Source organism: Hylobates moloch, unplaced genomic scaffold (genome assembly GCF_009828535.3).
Source record: "Hylobates moloch isolate HMO894 unplaced genomic scaffold, HMol_V3 SCAFFOLD_10, whole genome shotgun sequence".
Taxonomy (NCBI): domain Eukaryota; kingdom Metazoa; phylum Chordata; class Mammalia; order Primates; family Hylobatidae; genus Hylobates; species Hylobates moloch.
In genome coordinates, this window is record NW_026652285.1 from 32,556,126 (window position 1) to 32,577,426 (window position 21,301).

Consider the following 21,301-nt stretch of genomic DNA (forward strand, 5'->3'; position numbering starts at 1 on the left):
TCTGTTTCATCATGGCTTTACCCTAAGTGTGTTCTTATATCCCTTCTCTGCTCTGAAGATGAATGTGACTCGTACAGTGAGTTATTACTTATCTTTGATTTGATATAGTTCTGCCCCAATTCAGCTTAGGTGCCTGAGTTTGTCCTCACTTTCCATATTTTAGTAGTGGTTTCTCAGAGAGGAAAAACTAGCCTCTTGGTTCCTCTACTGCAAGTGGCAGAAATAGACTTAACTGGGAAACTAGAAGTGGTTAGATGGACCTGAAACCACAGTTGGAAAGCCTTCTCTTATTTTCTTCTTCTAGGGACTTATCTCGGATAAGAGTATATGAGATATGGTATCACCTTCACTTTCACAGAGACGACTGTCCTATAGCCTGAGCAACAGTCTGGGCAGCACATGACCTAGCTGTCTGCTGCTGTCCTCCAGGCATTGAGATGAAGCTGAGTTGCAGAGGATTTGAAGTATAACGGGTTTAGTGAGTTGTAAAACAGTTGCTGGCCCATTCTTCTTGCTCTCCCTGTCCTCATCAGCTGGCCTGTTCTAAATTGCACGGGCCTAGGTGATAGAACAGGAAGAATGGAGCAGGGAACCAGAGCCCACAGCTCTGGAATGGAGACTGACTCATGTGGAAAAACAACCACCCCTCAGCAGATTTTTTTTTTTGGCTTCTTTTATATAGAAAGTATATACTTAAATCAGGCAAATAACTTGCTACTTCTCTAAGCACCAGTTTCCTCATCTGTAGAGGGGTTAGTATCTTCTTTATAAACTTGTTAAGAGACTTACACAAAAATAACTTGTTAAATGCCTGGCATAGTACCTCTTCCCTATTTAGTTGCCCCCTCCATTATATACTCAGCGAGTTCAGAATGAAAGTTTAGAATGTGAAAAGTTAAAGAAAAAGCAAAATGTAAGTGCCCTGGCAGAGCTTCACAAGAAAATTTGCTACAGAGTGGAATTCAGCTATAAAAAAAAAAAAAAAAAAAAATCCTCTGATTTACAATTTCCTTCAAAGACATCTAGTTTCTGAAATAACAAAAGGACTGTGTTATTATGTGAGATTAAAGCCGTAAAAGTTAGAGCAAAGCTCTAGAATATTGAGTAGCCCTACAGATGATTTTTTTTTAAAGAAATTGCATGAAATTTGTTTGTTGTATTTTAGGAACTTTAAAATATTTGAACATAAGATTTTCCTTGATGAAATAAAGGATACTATATCAGTAATTAACATATGCTAACTTATGTTCTTTTTGCCATGTGCTGAATAGCATGTATAATAAATTAATGGAGAAATTTGTTGGTTTTTAGGCATCTTCAAAGAATGATATTTCCAAAGTTTGCAGAAAAGAATATGAGGTATGCATTTTATTTAACGAATGTGGATAGCCTATTCAGATGTTATCAGAATTAACAAAATTACTTAAATTTTTTAAATGAATTTATTTTTATACAACTTCCCTTTTACCTTACAGAAAATTTTACATTGACAAAAATGTCATTTACTGTGTTTGGAAATGTTATGATTTTAGTTGATTTTTGTTGAAATGAAGTATTAATTTTAAAGAAATGCCTAAATCTCACATACAAAGGATTTAACCTATGATATTTTTATAACAAAGCAACTAGTTGTACCCAAGGTTGTGAAATAGTTTTTCTCATGTTTCATGTTCTCTTTTGTCTCATCTCCTATCTCTTGACCCATCCAGGTGGTATTCATTTCTATAAACTACCTCTAATCATAAAGAAAAGTAATAAAAGAAAGAAAATCACAGGGCTAGTGTGAATAGCTCAGACTTTCCTAGAATCTTGCATTTGGGGGAAAAAATACTAAGTTACAAAAGCTATATTAAATCTGAAGGACTCTCATCTCGGTGGGATTTCTAACACTGGCATCTAGATGGGGTAGATATTATGGCAGGGTGTAGCGGAAGTATTTTACACCATACAAATATGTGCAGAAGATTGTGCCTGATATGAAAAAAACCTCCTCATTGGGGCTACTTTGTTCATTTTCTAGAACTCTGTTCTTAAATGTGACAATATTACAGTTTTTTGTAGTGTAAGGCTATGTAATTAAGGATACTTAAGTGCATATATCTCATGCACCATTTTTATATACAAACATTGGGATTCCTATTGCTATGTTTTCTTGGAGAAGATAGAATAACTCTCTTAACTACTTCTAGGTTATAGTTTTTATTTTTTTCTTTTCTCAAAGCCTATATGTCTTATTTTTAAACTTGACAGTCTTATTTATCTTTTGTTCCTTTGTACTGTTTGCTAAGTTATAGCTATTCCTCTGAAGACAAATTTCCAAATTATAGCTCTCCTCTGTTCTTACTGAAAGGAGCCCTGCTACAGAGAAGTAAAAGATCTTTATTTTCTTATCTCTCTATCTTTGAAATAACCAGTTTTAGTTTCTCTTGAACAAAGTGGCTAACTGTAATAATTCCTTCTTTTCTCCTACATGATGTCTGACACTGTCCATCTTCCATAGCCTGTCCTCCGTTATTTTAATGTGCTTCCTTCTCTTGTCTGGATTTCTGCATTGCCCTAGGAAGTCTGCCAGTTTGTGTTGATGAAGGACGAGACAGGAAAGGTAAGAGAGACAAACTGTCCTATGATAGAAATACTAAGAATAGTTTACCTTTCCCAGTCTATCTTCCCTAATTTGGCCTAGAATTAAGCAACCATTTTCCAAAAATCTGTATGGCAAAAGGATCCTTTCGTTTTTATATTAAAAGTTGATCCCACAAATTCTTCAATATAAGACTCAATTTGATTTCTTACATGTTATTTAGAAATGAAAATAGAGATAAGAGTACTTAAATGCAGGAAGGGTTCTGCATTATAAACCTAATATAACAGTCACTGTCATGATTGTTGAAGTCTAGTCTAGACAAAAGCTATTTGTTATAAAGTGAATTGGGTAAATTTGGTGTAATATAGCCTATTTTTAACTGGACTGGTTGTTTATCAACATCAGAATAATTTATAAACTAGGCTTTTAGTATCTTTTCCTTAACACTGGAATGGTCCCTAAGCCATTTCTATAGGCTTGCAATTTTAAGGGTAGCATTTACCCCGGAGAGTGGTTTTATGTATAGTTTGATCTGAGTTTCAGAGAATGAGTAATTACATTTGGAGGAGCTAATGTTTTTCTTTTTTGGTAAGCTATTGTAGATTTCCTTTTGAAGGGATTTGCTAAGAAATTTACTTAAAGTTTTAAAATTTTAATGCCATTTAAGATTTTGTCTTGTTCTAGCCAACTTAAGATAAACCAGTTTAATGTAAAGCATTGTTACATCAGATTTTATAGAGTCTAGTTTTTTTCTTATGCAAATTAACAAGTACCTGTTGAATATTGAGAGTTTTATATATTAGAAAGAGCATTAACTGGAAGCAGACTTAGTTTAGAATTCTGATTAAGCAACTTTTAGCATAACTCCAAATACTAAAGAATTATATCTAATTGAGTCAGGCTAATTAAAATATATACTGCACACATAAGGGCTCAGGGACATAAGAAAGCAGAGCAAGAATGTTTGGAGTTATCAGGAAAAACGTTGCAAATGAGAGAGGCCTGAAAGGATTGGTATAATTTGGGTAAAGACCTAAAGACCTAAGACTGTGGATCAAAGGTATGTTATCAAAAATGCACATGGCTTATGTGGGAGGAAAAGAGAAGACAGACCTATTTTGGGCTGCAAGTCTGTGCTCGGATAGGTAAAGTGGGACCAAATCCTAAAAAGATGGCATTTTGAGGCTCAACTCATTATTAATGAGAGGGTGATAATTAAGGTTCTGTAAAAGGAGACCAATATATAACAAATAACAAAGTCAATATTTTAGAAACTTAAACTCATAATCCTGTGCAGGCTAAGTTTTAGATCCCACAAACCCCTCTAGCTTAGCTAAAAAGAGATAATAAATCCCAGACTAGGATAATAGTAATAGAGTCAAATATTCAAGAATAAATCAGAGATTCAAAGGCAGAATCCATCAGCAAGATTTGTTATGATGGATTGAATATAGATGATATTCAGGGAGATAATCTAATCTTTTAAGCCTAGTTTCCTGGCATTCATTTACTATTCTTCTATACTTAAAGGTACTAGTTAAAACTTCTCTTTCTGGTAATAGGGCAGGCTTGCTACCTGGACCAATCCTCCAGGTGAAAATAACTTAAAATGGTAGATGAATTTGCTGGAAAGAAAATACGGAATGCTCAAGCCAAAAACTAAATGAAGGCAGGAATCCAGAGAAGTAAGAGCAGTAAAGAAGGCATTAGCTTTGAGGGCATTTGCTGAATCAATTTTTATAGCTTTGTAGCTTCACGAGGCTCAGAAGTCAGGAGACAAATCCTGGGTTCTGACTGAAGGTGGAAAATCTAATTGAAATCCCCTCCCCTTCCCACCAATAAATTTGGGATTCCAAAGGGACTATACACTTAGTATTAGGGTGACCAGGAAATATGCTCATCTCCCTTTCCAGGGGGATCTGCAAGGAAAACTGCTTCTCTCCAACATTAGCCTTATTCCATTGAAAATTCATAACCCTAAGCTGGTCTTCACATGAGTTTGCAGCCCAAATTTATATCAAGTGAGTGTTTGTAAAACCTCAAGCTGAGAATTTATTTCAAGTGGTTCTGAAATGGTAGTGGCCCTCAGATGCTTGAGAAAAGGTAACACAGATCCTCTCTGGAGGAACTGATCTTGTATTTCAGACCTCTTGAGATTTCCACAGATAAAGTCCTAAGGAAAAATAAGCAGTTCACAATAAAAAAAGTCACAGAACTCACCAGAAAACATGATTCATCAAATAAAAGCCAACAGGAACAATGGTGAATAGAATCAGACCTAAAGATACTTCAGATATAGAAATTATCAGATGCAGACTAAAATGTTTAATATGTTTAATAAATAAAATAGGCTTACAAATATGAAGAGCAGGCTGGGTGCGGTGGCTCACACCTGTAATCCCAGCACTTTGGGAGGCTGAGGTGGGTGGATCACCTGACATCAGGAGTTTGAGACCAGCTTGGCTAACATGATGAAACCCCGTCTCTACTAAAAATACAAAAATTAGCTGGGTGTGGTGGTGCACACCTGTAAATCCCAGCTACTTGGGAGGCTGAAGCAGGAGAATCACTTAAACCTGGGAGGTGGAGGTTGCACAAAAAAAAGAAGAAGAAGAAGAGCAAGCACACTTGAAAACTAATCAAAGAGAATTTCCAGAACAGTATAATTGAAATACAAACACAATGGATGGGTGTTATAATAGTTTAGGTACAGCAAAGAAAGTTAGTAAATTGGAAGATAGAACTAAAGAAATTATATGGAAAAGAAACACAGAGGGGCATGAGGCTGAAAAATAGTTTAGGACACAGGAAGGATAGAGTAAGAAAATCCTCTCTAATTGGAGTACTAGAAGAAAAATAAATAGGATGGGCAGGAGCAGTGTTTAAAGAAGCCCTACAAATACCCAGCAGGATCAAAGGAAAAAAAAATCCACATATTATAGACAGATGTCATAGCCAAAGATCTTAAAAGTAGTCAGAAAAAAAGGCATTGCCTTCAAAGAAGACCAACGACTGATTTCCCAGTAGCAACAGAGGAAGCCAGAAGACAGTAGAATGATTCCTAAATGGTTCTGAAAGAAAGTAACTATCAATCTAGCATTCTATATCCAGCAAAAATATATTTCAAGAAAGAGACAAAATTAAGCTATTTCTAGACAGCTAAAACAAAATTGCCATTAGTGGACCCTTTCTAGAAGTTCTCTGTAAAGGAAGTTCTAAAATATCTACTTCAGACAGAAAATTATTTGAGATGCAAAAGAGAATGGGAAAATAGAAAGTGGGTAAATTAGGACACAGATTTTTAAAACAATAGTAACGTATTACTGGATTTTTTAAGAAATAATTAAAACATAGCAACAGTAGCATTTATGTTGGGAAAGGAATTTGAAGAAATTGAAGCATATGGTGTGTTAGGGTCTTTACATTAAAAGACCCATATCTCAGAGGTGATTAGGAATCCAGACTAAAGATGAGGAGAATTATCATGCCCACAGTCAACCTTGAAGTAACCCTTGAACCTTGGAGTGAATGAAAGCTCCATAGAAGAGAAAGTGTAAAAAGAATAGAGAGCTGGGTTTTGAAAGAGAACAGAATCTTTTAGAATCTAAAATAATCTATTCTTTTGAAAAAAATAGAGAGTAGAGAGCTGAGTTTCTTTAGGGAACTAGAAAAGAAGGAGCCAGATACTGATCTGAAATTGATCAAAATGGAATGAGATATTCCAAAAACAGAGAACTTCCTATCACTGGAAATGTTCAAGTAAAGACTTACTGGATTCATCATGTGAAGGGGATTTTTGCAACAGTCAGGAGATTTGACGATCTCTCTTCCAACTCTGTAGCTCTCTTATTCTGATGAATACCTAAGAAATAATATATCCTTCACTACTTAAAGGTACTTCTTTTGAGAATCACACTTGTTTTGATTGTGGGGTCACCAGACCTGGCCTGTAGGAGCTATCCAAATCAACCATTAGCTTGATAACTCCTTTATGGGCATGTTCAAGTATCATGGACATGCTCAGTTCTAGGTTCTCTGCATTTTCACAGGCTTTGTCCTTTGGCCCACCTAAAAGTATTGGCTAGGCCACATGGGGTTCATGAATGTGTTGTGAAGCCACAACCAGAGATGATATTCAAAGTATTCAGCAGCTGTAGTTACATAGGCACCAACAGTCAGAACAGATGCTGGCTGTAAACCATAGGAATAGCCATACTTGTGCACATTGGCTGATTAGAACTAAAGTAAAAATGAATTCATGTTTTCCAGGGGGTGTGAAATACAGTGTAGATTCTTTTTGCATAGTCTTCGTTCACAGGTTGGCTGTGAACATTTCTTGAGCCACCAAAATTATGATTTAAAAAATTTTTTGGTTGTTGATAGTTATTTTCTTTCTTGAATGTCACAATAAGCTTCGTTAAGGTAATATGAGGCTGATGAATTCCCAGAGACTGGCAATGGCTTTAAAGTGATGAGATAAATTTTAGTTTGAGGTTTGTAAATCCATTTTATACCTTTAATGGCAGACCTTATCTGCCATTCTCTTAACGTAATGGCCATAAATATAAATGCCTTTCCATTTGCTGTGTGAGCCACTGAAGTATAATGCTACAAATTTGCCATCATACTTTTTATATTTTTTACTTGTTTCTTCCTTCTTTCACAGATTCTTCTCTAAGCTTTTCTTTATATTTTCAGAAATGTCATTTTCATGTCTCTCCTTTGCTAGCTTTCTTCAGTACACTTTTTTGATGTTATATCATTAAGGAAGGTGAGAAACTATGAAGGAAAGTTAGTAGGGGGTATTTTTGTGAGGACTAACTTTTTAGTCTTAAGGCAGTTAAGTTTTAAACTAAACAGTTGCCAATACAACTAAAATATTATTCTGCCATGGGGCTCTGGTTCTGTGAGAATGCTAAAATTAAGACTGTTGAGGATTCTGTCTTCTGTTAGCCCCACCTGTCAGTACACAGCTAAATGTATAGAATGGTGCAGGTATGTGTTAAATTTTAATTTTGGGATTTTCACATTGTTCAAAATTCAAAATGGTATACAATGAATTATCTTTCCCACAGCCATCCAGTTCCTAAAGTTACTAGAGATATTTAAGATATTTTCTGCATATAAAAGTAAATATATATATGTATAGTCCTCCTCTACCCTCCTTTACCACAAATGGTGGTTTACTATACACTTTGTTCTGCCCCTGGATGCCAGTGTTTGGTGTATATTTATGTATGCCTACCCCGACTGTATACTGTTTCCTCAGGAAATGTCACAATAAAATGTTCTACTTAAAGATTTCTGTGTATCTATTAATTTTATTTTGTTTCTTTTTCTTTCAAATTAACTTTGGTTCTAGATTTACTACCAGAAACATAAAGGAAAAGGGATGAAAAATTAGCCCAATTTAGAGATAAGAGGAGCAGGGATATCAGGACCAACAGGATTCTCTGGACAGCTGGAAGCCTCCTAAGCTTCAGTGTGACTGGATCTGTACTGCAGTGGTTCTAAGAATAGAGGAGACCATCTAGTTGTGGCAGATCACAGCCTAGGCTATGGACAGTTGTGTTCCTTGCCCAGTCAGCTTTTAGGGATTTTAACAAAAGGAATCGTGTAGTACTATGCCCCAGCAAAGCCCTCAGGACCTAAAAGTAAAGCATCTTTTAGTTTATGCTGAGGCAACTTCAAGAATTGTCAGGATATAGTAAATAGAAGACTATGAATGAGAGGCTTTATAAATGGTAAAATGCTATACAGATATACTGTATCAGAGTAGATTTGAGCCGTTACCTGCAGCTGATGAGCTCCAAAAAGAGCGAAACCTATTAGGTCCTGCAGTACTGGCTTAAGATAGTATAAAACTTTGTATGTTGTTTTGGTTGTCGTATTTGTTTTGTAGTTGGGGGAAGTGAGTAACTCCTATTTAGTCTCCTTGCTGCTAGTGTATTTCCTTTTCCAGTTCATTCTTCTCAGAAGTCACCTGAACGAGATCATTCCAAAAGGGAAATTTGATCATATCAGATTAGATTGTGACCTGGTCTCATCTTAAGTGGCCAAGGTTTTCCCCTTAAGCAATCTCATCTCCCATAGATTTAATTGTTCCTGTATGCTGACAACTTCAGAATCTTCATTGCTAACCTGTTTTTCTGAGCTCCTGAACACTACTGGATACATGTACTTTTGATGCTCCCTTGGAACAACAAACAAACCAAAACTGATTGATTTCAAATCAACCAAATTGCCTATTACTTTCTCTACCTTTTCTGCCTCCCCTTCCCTCCCTTCCACCCCTAAACAGCAACACACACACACACACACACACACACACACACACACACACACACACATACACATATCCCAAAACAAAACTTATGATTTTTCTTGCATTTCTTGTTTGGTTGTACCAATATGATCCTTTCAGGCACATCAACTTAAATGCCTGAGAGGTATTGTCTACTCTTTCCTCTTTCTCATCACCTCCTACAAATTACTGTCTCTCAAGCCTAAAGAGTTGCCTTCTAAATGTACCTTAAATCAGTCTCCCTTCCAGATCCTCAGGTATTGCCTTAGCTTAGGTCTTTCTGCCACTTTTCTGGATGCCTATAATAGCTGCCAAACTAGTTTTCCTGTGTCTAATTTCTCCTCTTATCTACTATATCCACTTCTAGATTCATCTCTTTAAAGACCAAATTTGATCCATGTCACTACCTTCCTTAAACCCTTCAGTTGCTTCCCTGTAGAACACAGCTCATGCTCCTCAGCCCAGTATCCCAAGCTTTTCTCAGTCTAGCTCCTGGTTCATCTCTCTGTTACACTTAAGCAGCATGCTACTTATAGTTTCCCAGATTGACCTTGTTGTTTTATTGGTTAGTTGTAGTTGTACAAATTGTTTGTTCCACCTGGAATTCCTTCTTCTGAATCTTGGAACAAAAAGTATAGTATATTGGAGCTGGCAATACCAGCTCCCTACCAGCTAGGGAGTACTGCTTGTTAAATATTCAGGGATTTTGCAAGCCAGCTTGTAACTTAGAATCAGCCTTGGGTGGAGGTATTTGCACCGTGAACATCAGCAAATACTACAAATCCAGATTTTCTCCACAACCACCCCCAACAAAAAAAAGCTGGTCCCAGAACATCACTACCCCTATTGAACTAGAGTAACCTTTGCCTTAAATCCTGGTTTAAATGGTACCACTTTAAAGCCTTTCCTGCCCATTCATCTTCTCTCCACACACATAAAATTGATCACTACTTCTAAGCCCTTTGCATGCTTTATTATAGCATTTGTCGCTCTATAGCATAACTATATTTACATGTCTCTTTTTAATACTAATCCCTGAGTTCCTGGGACGGAGTTCATATAGTTATCTGTGTCTCTGTCATTCATTCACTCAACATTCATTGAACTGATACACACCGAACCAATATATTTAATATATATCAGGCATTGTTCTCAGGGTACAAAAATGAAAGGATTTAGTCTGCAAGAAGCTCATAGTTAGTCCATGGGAAGAGAGAAATCCAAATAGTCCATTACAATACAGTGAGACAAGTACATTGCTAGAAGTCTGTACAAGATATATTGGAGCCTGGAGGAAAAAACCCTGCCTAGGGAAATGGGAAAGTCTTCACAGAGCAGGTAAGACTCAAAGGATAAGCAGAAAGCTGTTGCCTGTAAAAAAGTGCTACAGTCCGTACTTTTATAGATAGAAAAATTGTGTAGACTTTTTCTCACTCTGGAGAACAGAATTATTCAAGATTCTTTGTAACACAGTATATCAGCTTTATGTGGAAACCCTGTGTAAATGTCTTACACTCTTGGAATGCATGGAGAAAGTGCTCATTTTCTACTGTACTGTGGAGAATGTTTTCATTCTGAGTACTATCTATTATCCCAATAATGTTGTATAGTAAACCATCCCAAAACTCCATAGCTTAAAACAGTAACAATTTATTATTTCTCACAAATCTAAGGGCTTACTAGGCAGTTCTGCTCTGGCCAGGCTTAGCTGATTCCAGCTGGGCTCACTCATCCGTCTACAATCAGATGGCAGGTCAGCCTGGGGCTGCCTGCTTTAGGATGCCATTGGCTAAGTCAGCTCAGATCTTCTCCATGTTTTCCCCTCCCTCTAGCAGACTAGCTCAGTTCAGGCATGTTCACGTGGTGGTGGCAGGAGTCCAAGAGACAAAGTGGAAACATGCAAGTGTAGTTCGGGCAACTGCTTGCTCCAAGCTTGCTAGTGTCCACTAGGCCAAAGCAAGGCAAGTCACATGGCTAAGGCCAGAGTTAGTGTACAATAAATAGATATAAGGAAATGTGAAAAAATTGGGGCCATTACTGTAGTCAGTTCACCACAAGCACATACTCTGTGCTAGGCTGTCTTCTAGACCTTGTGTTTCTCTGCAGATGTTACTTGCCAGTGAATTTGCCTCCAGCTGGTTGGGTGCCCTGTGGTGATAATGAGCAAATTTTTCTGAGCAGTCTAGACCTATAAAGCTCATCTCTGTTTTGGGTGTTCATTTTTATTTGCATATCTATTGAAATGACACATCATTTGGAAGGCTGAAGAAATTTAAGAATCACTTGTTTAGTGATATTTCCAAGTCATGACATTAAACTCCTTATTCTAGTCATCTATACTTTTTGACATTCATGGTATCCACAAGGAAAAAACACCTTGTAGAGGTTTAAAAACATTTATGTTTTTAAAGATCAGTTGTATTTAACCTCTCCTACTTAGCATTTCATGAGCTGAATTTCTTGTATGAAATGCGAAACTTTAAACTGGAAGAAATTTCAACCCATCTGTGAAAAGGAAACAGATTTTTATTTATTGTGGCCTTAGAAACGAAGTAGCCCCTTTACTTTTAAGTAGTAGCCTAGTTAAGTAGAAAGTACTGGGCATATAAAACATTAACATAACAGTTAATAAAATGTGCTGTTTTGGGTCTTTGTCCAAAAGTAACTAAATCATCCAAAATTCAAACCTGTAATTTTTTTTACAAGATTCATATGATCAGTGTTTTGTTGTCATCATCTTTATCATTGATTGTAGGGACCAGCCCCACAGGGTCGGTGGGTCTCTCCCCATGCGTGGCAACGAGAGAGTGTAGAAATAAAGACACAAGACAAAGAGATAAAAGAAAAGGCAGCTGGGCCCAGGGGACCACTACCACCAACGCGCGGAGACCGGTAGTGGTCCCGAATGTCTGGCTGCGCTGTTTTTTATTGGATACAAAGCAAAAGGGACAGGGTAGAGTGTGAGTCATCTCCAATGATAGTTAAGGTCACGTGGGTCACGTGTCTACTGGACAGGGGGCCCTTCCCTGCCTGGCAGCCGAGGCAGAGAGAGAGAGGAGACAAAGAGAAAGACAGCTTACGCCATTATTTCTGCATATCAGAGACTACTAGTACTTTCACTAATTTACTACTGCTATCTAGAAGGCAGAGCCAGGTGTACAGGATGGAACATGAAGGCGGACTAGGAGTGTGATCACTGAAGTACAGCATCACAGGGAGACAGTTAGGCCTCTGGGTAACTATGGGCAATCCTGACTGATGTCAGGCCCCCCACAAAAGATGGAGGAGCAGAGTCTTCTCTAAACTCCCCCAGGGAAAAGGAGACTCCCTTTCCCGGTCTGCTAAGTAGCGGGTGTTGTTCCTTGACACTTTTCACTACCGCTAGACCACGGTCCGCCTGGCAACGGGCGTCTTCCCAGACGCTGGCGTCACCGCTAGATCAAGGAGCCCTCTGGTGGCCCTGTCTGGGCATAACAGAAGGCTCGCACTCTTGTCTTCTGGTCACACCTCACTATGTCCCCTCAGCTCCTATCTCTGTATGGCCTGGTTTTTCCTAGGTTATGATTATAGAGCGGGGATTATTATAATATTGGGATAAAGAGTAATTACTACCAACTAATGATTAATGATATTCATATATAATCATATCTAAGATCTATATCTGGTATAACTATTCTTGTTTTATATTTTATTATACTGGAACAGCTTGTGTCCTCAGTCTCTTGCCTCAGCACCTGGGTGGCTTGCCGCCCACAATTGATGAAAATGAGAGAGAGCTGGAGTAGCCAGTAGTAAAAGGGCAGTGGACAGAGAAAGGATTGAAACAAGTGGACAAATGGAGGAATGAACCGTTTTTTTCTAATCCAAAAGCCAAATCAAATTGGACAGCCAGATATACGTAGCAAGCAAAGGGCAGAGCCAGGGCTAGAACCCAGACTGCCCTACCAGTGCTCTTCCATAACACTGCATTGTGAGAATAGTCTTGTCTCACTGTATTGTAGTGGACTATTTGGATTTCTCTCTTCTGAATGCAGCCAAAGCAAGGTTGAATGTTTGTTCATAGATTAATCTATTTAACCAGTTTCCTGTTTTAAAAATCAATAGAAAAGGGTCACTGAAGTGGCAGAAAATAAATTGCAGAGCGAACTTCTGGGCTAGAGGTTGGACCAGCAGAGTCTACCTCCCAGGTGCACCCAAAGGGTCTTCCCCACCAAAAGGAAAACCAGTGTGGCATGAAGGATCACACAGGGTTCCCTCAACTTTGATTTACTCTGTTTTTGTGCCAGGTTTGCCCACAGTTCATATGCTCCCAACACTGGATCAAAAGGCTTGTTCTACCTGGAATTCCCTCTTCCTGAATCCATCTTAACACACCCCCATCTAGTAATATATTGGAGCTGACATCTACCAGCTTGGGAGTACTAATTGTCAAATATTCAGGAATTTAATCGTGAGAGTAGGGCAGAGAACTGGTTATTGAGAGCAGCTACCAGAGGAAAGATTTTAGGATCAAAAAAATTTTTTTTAGGATCAAAATATTTTTAGGGAAAATAATATTAACCTCAAGAAAATGGTGACCTTTTTTGGTTACAATTTAAGGTACTGATTTTAAAAATAGGGGACTGGTTAAATAGATTACTCTGTGAACAAACATTCAACCTTGCATTGGCTGCATTGAGAAAAACAATCCAGACTATTCTCAGTGCAGTGTCATGGAAGAGCACTGGCAGGGCAGTCTGGGTTCCAGCCCTGGCTCTGCCCTTTGCTTGCTATGCATATCTGGCTCTCCAACTAGATAGTGACAGCTTTTGGATTTGAAGTTCTCTTGAGACCCTGTCAACTCCAGTATGCTGACATGTTCTTTGCATCTTTGAGGTTATGGTAGATCCTCACCTCAGCACCCCTACAGTTTTGACCTATTCTTGAGTAACATGAGTAGGGGAGGGAGCTGTTATATGGGGGCACATTGGATGTGGTATTGGTAAGCAGGTCAAAAGAGGCTCCATAGGAGTGAATACGAACCCTCAGTTACCTCCAAAAGTCAGAAAGTTACCTTTCAAAAGTCAGATGGCAGACTTTTGAAAGACTTAAAAATTGACTAGCTAAGACTTCAAGACAGGCTGACTTAAGAAATGAAGAAACTATTAAGTTAATCCTATAACTCATTATGTGTATGTCCTAAGTCCTGTCAGACTAATCAGCAGTAGTTAAAGTGGTAAAAAGATAGAGTTACATATAGTAAATTTAGGAGTCATTCATCAAAGAGGGAGATATGATCAGTCTATTAAATCATGATAGGTGTAACAGAATTTATTCATCAAATGCTGGTATACTGGAATGAAGGAACATTCTTTTAAACCTTAAAATGGGTAAAGAGGCAAGATGGTATTTATTTATTTATTTTTTTTTTTTTTTTATTTTTTCCAATTTCTTTTTTTTTTCAAACACCGCATGTTCTCACTCATAGGTGGGAATTGAACAATGAGAACACATGGACACAGGAAGGGGAACATCACACTCCGGGGACTGTTGTGGAGTGGGGGGAGGGGGGAGGGGCAGCATTAGGAAATATACCTAATGATAAATGACGAGTTAATGGGTGCAGCAAAACAACATGGCACATGGATACATATGTAACAAACCTGCACATTGTGCACATGTACCCTAAAAAAGTATAATAATAATAATAATAAAATGGTATTTATTAACACTAAAATGTTAGTGGTTAATGGCAATTTTCACATGATGCTGCCATGTGAAAATATAAAAGATTAGTTCAACAAATTTCAGGTAAACTTAAGCACAAAAGGTCTATTAATGAACATCAAGAGAAATAAGAGATGCTTGAAGAACATCTCTGAACTCTGGATGTGACATCAAGGGAAGCAACTGTGCCGTTTTCCTTTTTCTTCAGGCATTAGGAGACTTTTTCTGTAAAGGGCCAGATAGCAAATATTTTAGGCTTGGAGATCATTCACTCTCTGTCTATTCAACTTTGCCACAGAAGTGTGCTTAGTGTGAGGTAGCCATATAAAATATGTAAGTAAGCCAGCATGCACCCATAGTCCCAGGTACTTGGGAGGCAGCAGAGAGGAGGCCAACCTGGGCAACAGAGCAAAACCCTGTGTCTTAAAAAAATTTTTTTAATTTAAAAAAGTATGTAAATGAAAAAAATAATTAAAATTTTAAAAGTATGTAAATGAATGGGCATGTCCGTCTTCCAATAAAAACTTTATTTCCAAAAACAGGTGGCAGGCAAGATTTGGCTTGTGTGCCATAGTTTGCCAGCCCTTGTTTGTGAGTAAAAGCTATTGTCCATAAGTATTTCCCCTTTCTAGGCCTTGGCCTCTGGCTTCTATTGAATAAGGAAGTTGGACTAGATGATTTCTCACATTTCGCAGGTTTTATCTCCTTTAGTAGTACCTCTCCCTGAAGCTAAGTGATCCACAGGCTGAACCACAGTGACATTTATTTGTAAGGTCAGTTTTTTGAACATCCAGGTTGAACAAATGTGTAAGTCTCTAGAGCAGAGTTTATCACTCTTGGCACCAAGGCATTTTGGTCTGGATAATCTTTTGGGGGAGGGAGACTGTCCTGTGCAGTGTAGGATGCTTAGCAATGTCCCTGGCCTCTACTCACCAGATGCCAGTAGCACTCCCCACCCGTCAGTTGTGATAACCAAAAATGTCTCCAGGCACTGCCAAATGTACCATGGGAAGCAAAATCACCCCTAGTTGAAAACCACTTCTGTGAAAAGTTCAAAAATAACTAGAAAAATATCAAATACTAGAAAATCAGGCCATGCAACCCATGATAGCTACCAAGATATCAAACATATTTATTCAGGTACAAGGTCAAAAAAAAGCCAAACCAAAGGGAACAAAGATCTTATTAGAAAGAAAAGAGCAATGAGAATTGCATTCATCCAGTCAAAGAGGGCTAGAAAGTTGGTAGCCGACTACCTTTATTTTATTTTATTTATTTATTTTATTATTATTATTTTTTTTTGAGACAGAGTTTCACTCTTGTTGCTCAGGCTGGAGTGTAGTGGCATGATCTCGGCTCACTGCACCTTCTGCCTCCCAGGTTCAAGTGATTCTCCTGCCTCAGCCTCCTGAGTAGCTAGGATTACAGGCATGCACCACCACGCTGGGCTAATTTTGTATTTTCAGTAGAGACAGGGTTTCCCCATGTTTGTCAGGCTGGTCTCAAATTCCCGACCTTAGGTGATCCTCCCACCTCGGCCTCCCAAAGTGCTGGGATTACAGATGTGAGCCACCTCACCCAGCCGGTAGCTGACTACTTTTTAATATTGATTTAGGTCATTTTATAAGTGTTCCTGAGTCCAGTGAATCCATTTAAATAGAGAGTTATCTATAATGGATAACTGAAAAGTCACACTAAAAGAAGGAAACATGAATGAAGAGAGATATAAACAAGATCATTGTTAATGAACACTAAGAATATTTACTTTTTCACTCCTGTTATATTGCTTGATGGAGTCTCTAGCAGAAAGAATTCATACTGGGTGAATTCAGGAACTCTTATCTATGAGGCCCAGGATTTTCTGTTTTGTTTTATTTTATTTTGCTTTAAATTGTTAAATCAAGTGTGGCATATTCCTACAATGGAATATTATTTAGCAGAGAAAATGAATGAATACAGCTTCACACAGCTACATAGAGGGATCTTTGAAGCTAGGTTTTAAATGCCAGTAGCTGATCCTTTAACAAATCTCCATCACCTAGCCAGCTTGCAATATGGCTGCAATTAAAAGCCAAAATCATCTCGTTTCAACAATAAGGGTGTGCTTGATTTCCTTCTGCCTGTAATTTATGCCCCTATTATTTCTTTTAGGAAGTCACTATCTTCCCATTGTGATTGATTATTATTCATAGCTGACAAGCCCTAACTATCCAAATGGCTTTGTATAAGTTTTTCATTTTTGTCTTGTTTTGGGTTTTATTTTCTTTACGTTGACTTTAATACAGGGTGGTGTTTTCTGAACAATAATCTAAGCACTCTAGAGACACTAATTATAGTCTCAAACTCTGCTTTTGACTTTTTCTGTTACCTGGGGCGGGTCTCTTTTCCCCTGCTGAGGAAACAGTTTCTTCATCTGTAAAATGATAGATTCCCAAACTCTGGTCCCAGGATGGCTATAAAAAAACCATATTTGAAGTCTTGTTTAAAATTTAGATTTCTGTGCCTCACCCCTAGATTCTGAATCTGTAGTCTAGGGTAAGGTCTAGGAAACTCAGATGATTCCAGCTTACAGCCGTGTTTGAGAACAAGTAGAGATAATGTCTAAAATCCTTTCAAATCTAAAATGCAGTGGTTACATGAAATATATATTTCCCTAGATGTCATTTATTAGATTACTTTCTGGAAAGTTTTTATATCCTGCAAGGAATAATTAAGATTAATACATTGTAGCCCCTCCCACCCCACACACACACTTACAGCTTTACATAAACTTGGTTTGCTATAGCTGGTCAGCTTATGGCTCCAAGTAGTCATCTTGATCCCTGATGATATATGTTGGGAGATGATTTCCCTTTTTACAAGGATATCATTTCATAACTTCTGTGTTTTCAATCTTGGATTTAGAGAAGAATTAAATAGTTTTAATATCATGATTTCCATGTAACCATAAAGTGGAATTAAATTACAAATTCTCTCTGGTTGTTAATTTCTGTTTATTTGTTTTTCTTCAATTTACAGAATGCTCTTTTCAGTTGCATTAGCAGAAATGAAAGTAAGTATATTTGTCAATGGTTGTACAAGCAGTCCAAAGATATAATTAGCCATCTGAAGCAATGTGCACAGCAGGATTCCGATAGGCTCTTTCCCATGGTGTATTTAGGTCATTTGTGTATTATAACAATTCCCATGTCCTAACTGTAGATCTACAATGCAGATACTAAAGCTGTATGTGCTAGAGGATGATCACAACCCAATAAATAGGCCAGTTTTCAGAAGTTAAGTAACCCATGCTATATAATGTGGCACTTGCCGAGTGCTACGTCTCAGTTCATTCAACAGACGTTGATTGAGTACTTGGTCAGTGTGGGGCAGACACACATCTGTGGAGGACACGACCTGTACACAAAGAACCCTGGGATATGGTAGGATATGAGATAGTGTCACTGGATAAAGTGCTGCAGGAGTTCAGAGAAAGAAGGGATCATATTCTGCAGGGGTACTTAGAGGTGGCTTCATGGAGTTGGTAGCTGATCCCGGCCGTGAAGGATGGATAAGATGGAGGAAATGGAGATTGGAGGAAGGGCTTACAGGTGAAGGGAAGAGTGAGCGCAGTTAGAGATGGGAAAACACATGTAAGGAACAAAGAGTTCTCTAGCTCAGCAGGGAAGTATATTGAAGGCTAATAAGAAACATTTGCTGTCTGTAATTTATCTTCTATCCTTTCTAACTGGGGCTTAGTTCAAGATTTTCCAGGTAGTCTCAGGTATGTAATCTTATGTCCTCCCACACTGGTGAAAAAGCCAGCCAAGTGGAAGAATCAGAAGATAGGCATCTTGTCCTGTTCCTATGTGTCTGTTCTTACATGTCCTCAGCATTCCCCACCACTACCCCCAGTGTATCCTCACTGAGGTTTACAGTGATAAATGTAGCCATTAATCATTGTTCTTTGGCCGGGCGCTGTGGCTCACGCCTGTAACCCCAGCAGTTTGTGAGGCAGAGATGGGTGGATCACTTGATGTCAGGAGTTCGAGACCAGCCTGGCCAATATGGTGAAAACCCATCTCTACTAAAAATACAAAAATCAGCTGGGCATGGTGGCACGTGCCTGTAATCCCAGCTACTAGAGAGGCTGAGGCAGGAGAATTGCTTGAACCCAGGAGGCAGAGGTTGCAGTAAGCCAAGATCGTGCCACTGCACTCCAGCCTGGGCGACAGAGCGAGACTCTGTCTCAAAAAAAAAAAAAAATTGTTCTTTGTGAAGAAAATGAACTCTTTGGCAATAAACACAATAAGTTTGGTAGTAGTTGCAAGTTTAAAAGAGGTGGTACAGTAGGTATGGAATAGTTTCCTGGTCTGGGAAACTGAGGCTTGTCCTATATCAGTTCAGTCCCAGTTCAGTTTCTTCGCTTATGACTTTATTATTATCATTATCATTATTTCTGGAAGTCACCTGAACTCCCTGCTCATGGGTCTTTGGAATTCACCAGAAAACCTGATTCTAGTTCCTCCATATCTGTCCCTAATAATTATCAAGAATTTCCTCCCTGCTCTCTCTCTCTCTCTCTCTCCTTTTTTCTTTTTGAGACAAGATTTGGCTGTGTTGCTGAGGCTGGAGTGTGGTGATGAGATCTTGGCTTACTGCAATCTCCGCCTCCTGGGCTCAAACCATCCTTCCACCTCAACCTCCCTAGTAGTTGGGACCACAGGCACATGCCACTGCGCCCAGCTAATTTTTGTATTTTTAATATAGATGGGGTTTCAACATTTTGCCCAGACTGGTCTCAAACTCCTGGACTTCCAAAGTACTGGAATTATAGGTGTGAGCCACAGCGCCCGACCCCCCTGCTTTCTCTTAATCTCTTCCCGCCATACCTCTACCTCTCCCTTCAGCCTCCCACAGACTCCCTTAGATTCCTGTGAGGCGTTCTTGTTCTCCTTTACAGATCCCACATCTGCACCCCCAGCTACTCATCTAGCTCTCCCAAAGTACCTTAAATGGCAGCCCATTGATTTTTTTAATACATAAACCCAGAGTAATATTTATTTCAAATGAGTTTTCTTTTCAGTGTTGAAGCAGGACATATCAATTGTGAGATGAAGTCTATCTCAATTTAGGCATACTCTTACAGATAGATGTTCAAACTGTATAGAACTTTTGGGATTTTGTTTCAAGATATACAGTTATATAAATGTTAAATTTATTAAATGATCCTTACATCACTTAGTTTTTACTGGCCCTGTTTTATAAATGTGAGGGATTTGGGGTTTTGTTTTAATTTGGTTTGGTTTGGTTGGTTTGGTTTTGCTTTGCTTTGTGTTTATAAACCTCTACAAATCTAACACAGAAAGACACTGCTTCACTGGTTTTCAACATGGGCACTCTTGGCATTTTGAGAGACAGTGTTTGTTGTTCAAGACTGTCCTATGCATTGCAAGACGTTTAGCAGCCCTAACCCTTGTGTACTAAATGCCAGTCGTAGTCCAACTCCTTGTGGGGTGTGGTACTGTTCCTGTGGAGAACCACTGAACTATAGACTGTAAGTTGATGATTAATGACTTTCTTACACTAGTGAGCACTTGAATGTCCCCATGATTATACCTACAGAAGTGCCGATTTTAAATGTTCATCGTCTGTGGCATGGTTTTATTTCTCAAATTTAGAAAGACATATTGTTCCATCATTATGATGATGATTTAATGTTAACAAAAAGCTGTTTCCATTTCAGTGCCTTCTCTTTTTTTCTCCATAGTGGGCTCGGTTTGTTGCAGTTATGCAGGTCATCACACAAACTGCCGAGAATACTGTCAAGCCATTTTTCGAACAGACTCTTCTCCTGGTCCATCTCAGATCAAAGCAGTAGAAAATTATTGTGCCTCTGTTAGTCCACAATTAATACATTGTGTGAACAATTATACTCAATCTTATCCAATGAGGAACCCAACGGATAGTAAGTAAAAGGGACATATTCTTCTCATTTCAATCTTTGGTAAAATCGTTTGTAAAAAGAAGTGATACGTTCTTGTAGATATCTGCAGTCTGGGTCATTTGAGAAATATCAGACTTCCTTTGGTATTTAGATTTGGCAGATTGAAGAATATTGTCATAGCCAAAAGGGGCCAAGAAAGATGAGACTGTAGAGGGTATGAGGAAACAGGAATTCTCAATTCTGAGGGTGGGAGAGTTCACTGATATGGATTTTTTGGAGGGAAGTTGGGTAATGACCATTAGGATTTCAAATTATCATAAGCTTTTGATCTAGCAGTTCCATTTCTCAGAATTTATCTCACAAGAAAACTTATACAAATTTGCAAAAATAAATATATATGCATATAGACGATGTTCACTACAATGCTGGTATAATAGAGAAAAATTACAGATAAACATCCATCAATACAGCATTGATTAAAATTGATTAAATTACAGCATACCTATAGAATAATAGCACTTGGCAACCAACAAAAAAAAGGACTTCTTACATAGAAGTCCAAGGCTGAGTGTGGTCGCTCACGCCTGTAATCCCAGCACTTTGAGGGGCCGAGACAGGCAGATCATTTTGCGCTCAGGAGTTTGAGACCAGCCTGGGCAACATGGTGAAACCCCGTCTCTATAAAAAATACAAAAATTATCCAGGTTCACATGCTTGTGATCCCAGCTTCTTGGGAGGCTGAGGCTGGAGAATCACATGAACCTGGGAGGCTGAGGTTGCA

The 21,301-nt window shown here is 38.4% G+C and overlaps 1 protein-coding gene across 5 annotated transcripts in view; it reads left to right on the forward strand.

The window, feature by feature from the left end:
* The window catches only part of RECK (reversion inducing cysteine rich protein with kazal motifs), an 88,502-nt gene that overhangs the window by 26,416 nt on the left and 40,785 nt on the right, over positions 1–21,301 (forward strand). For 4 of the 5 annotated variants that reach the window (XM_032164132.2, XM_032164134.2, XM_058445604.1 and 1 more), the window contains 3 exons: positions 1,312–1,359; positions 17,613–17,646; positions 20,344–20,541. In XM_032164132.2, the coding sequence (XP_032020023.1) occupies positions 1,312–1,359; positions 17,613–17,646; positions 20,344–20,541 (280 nt within the window). Of the gene's footprint in view, positions 1–1,311; positions 1,360–2,500; positions 2,603–17,612; positions 17,647–20,343; positions 20,542–21,301 lie in introns of all 5 variants that reach the window. The other variant, XM_058445605.1, reaches the window with a different exon arrangement.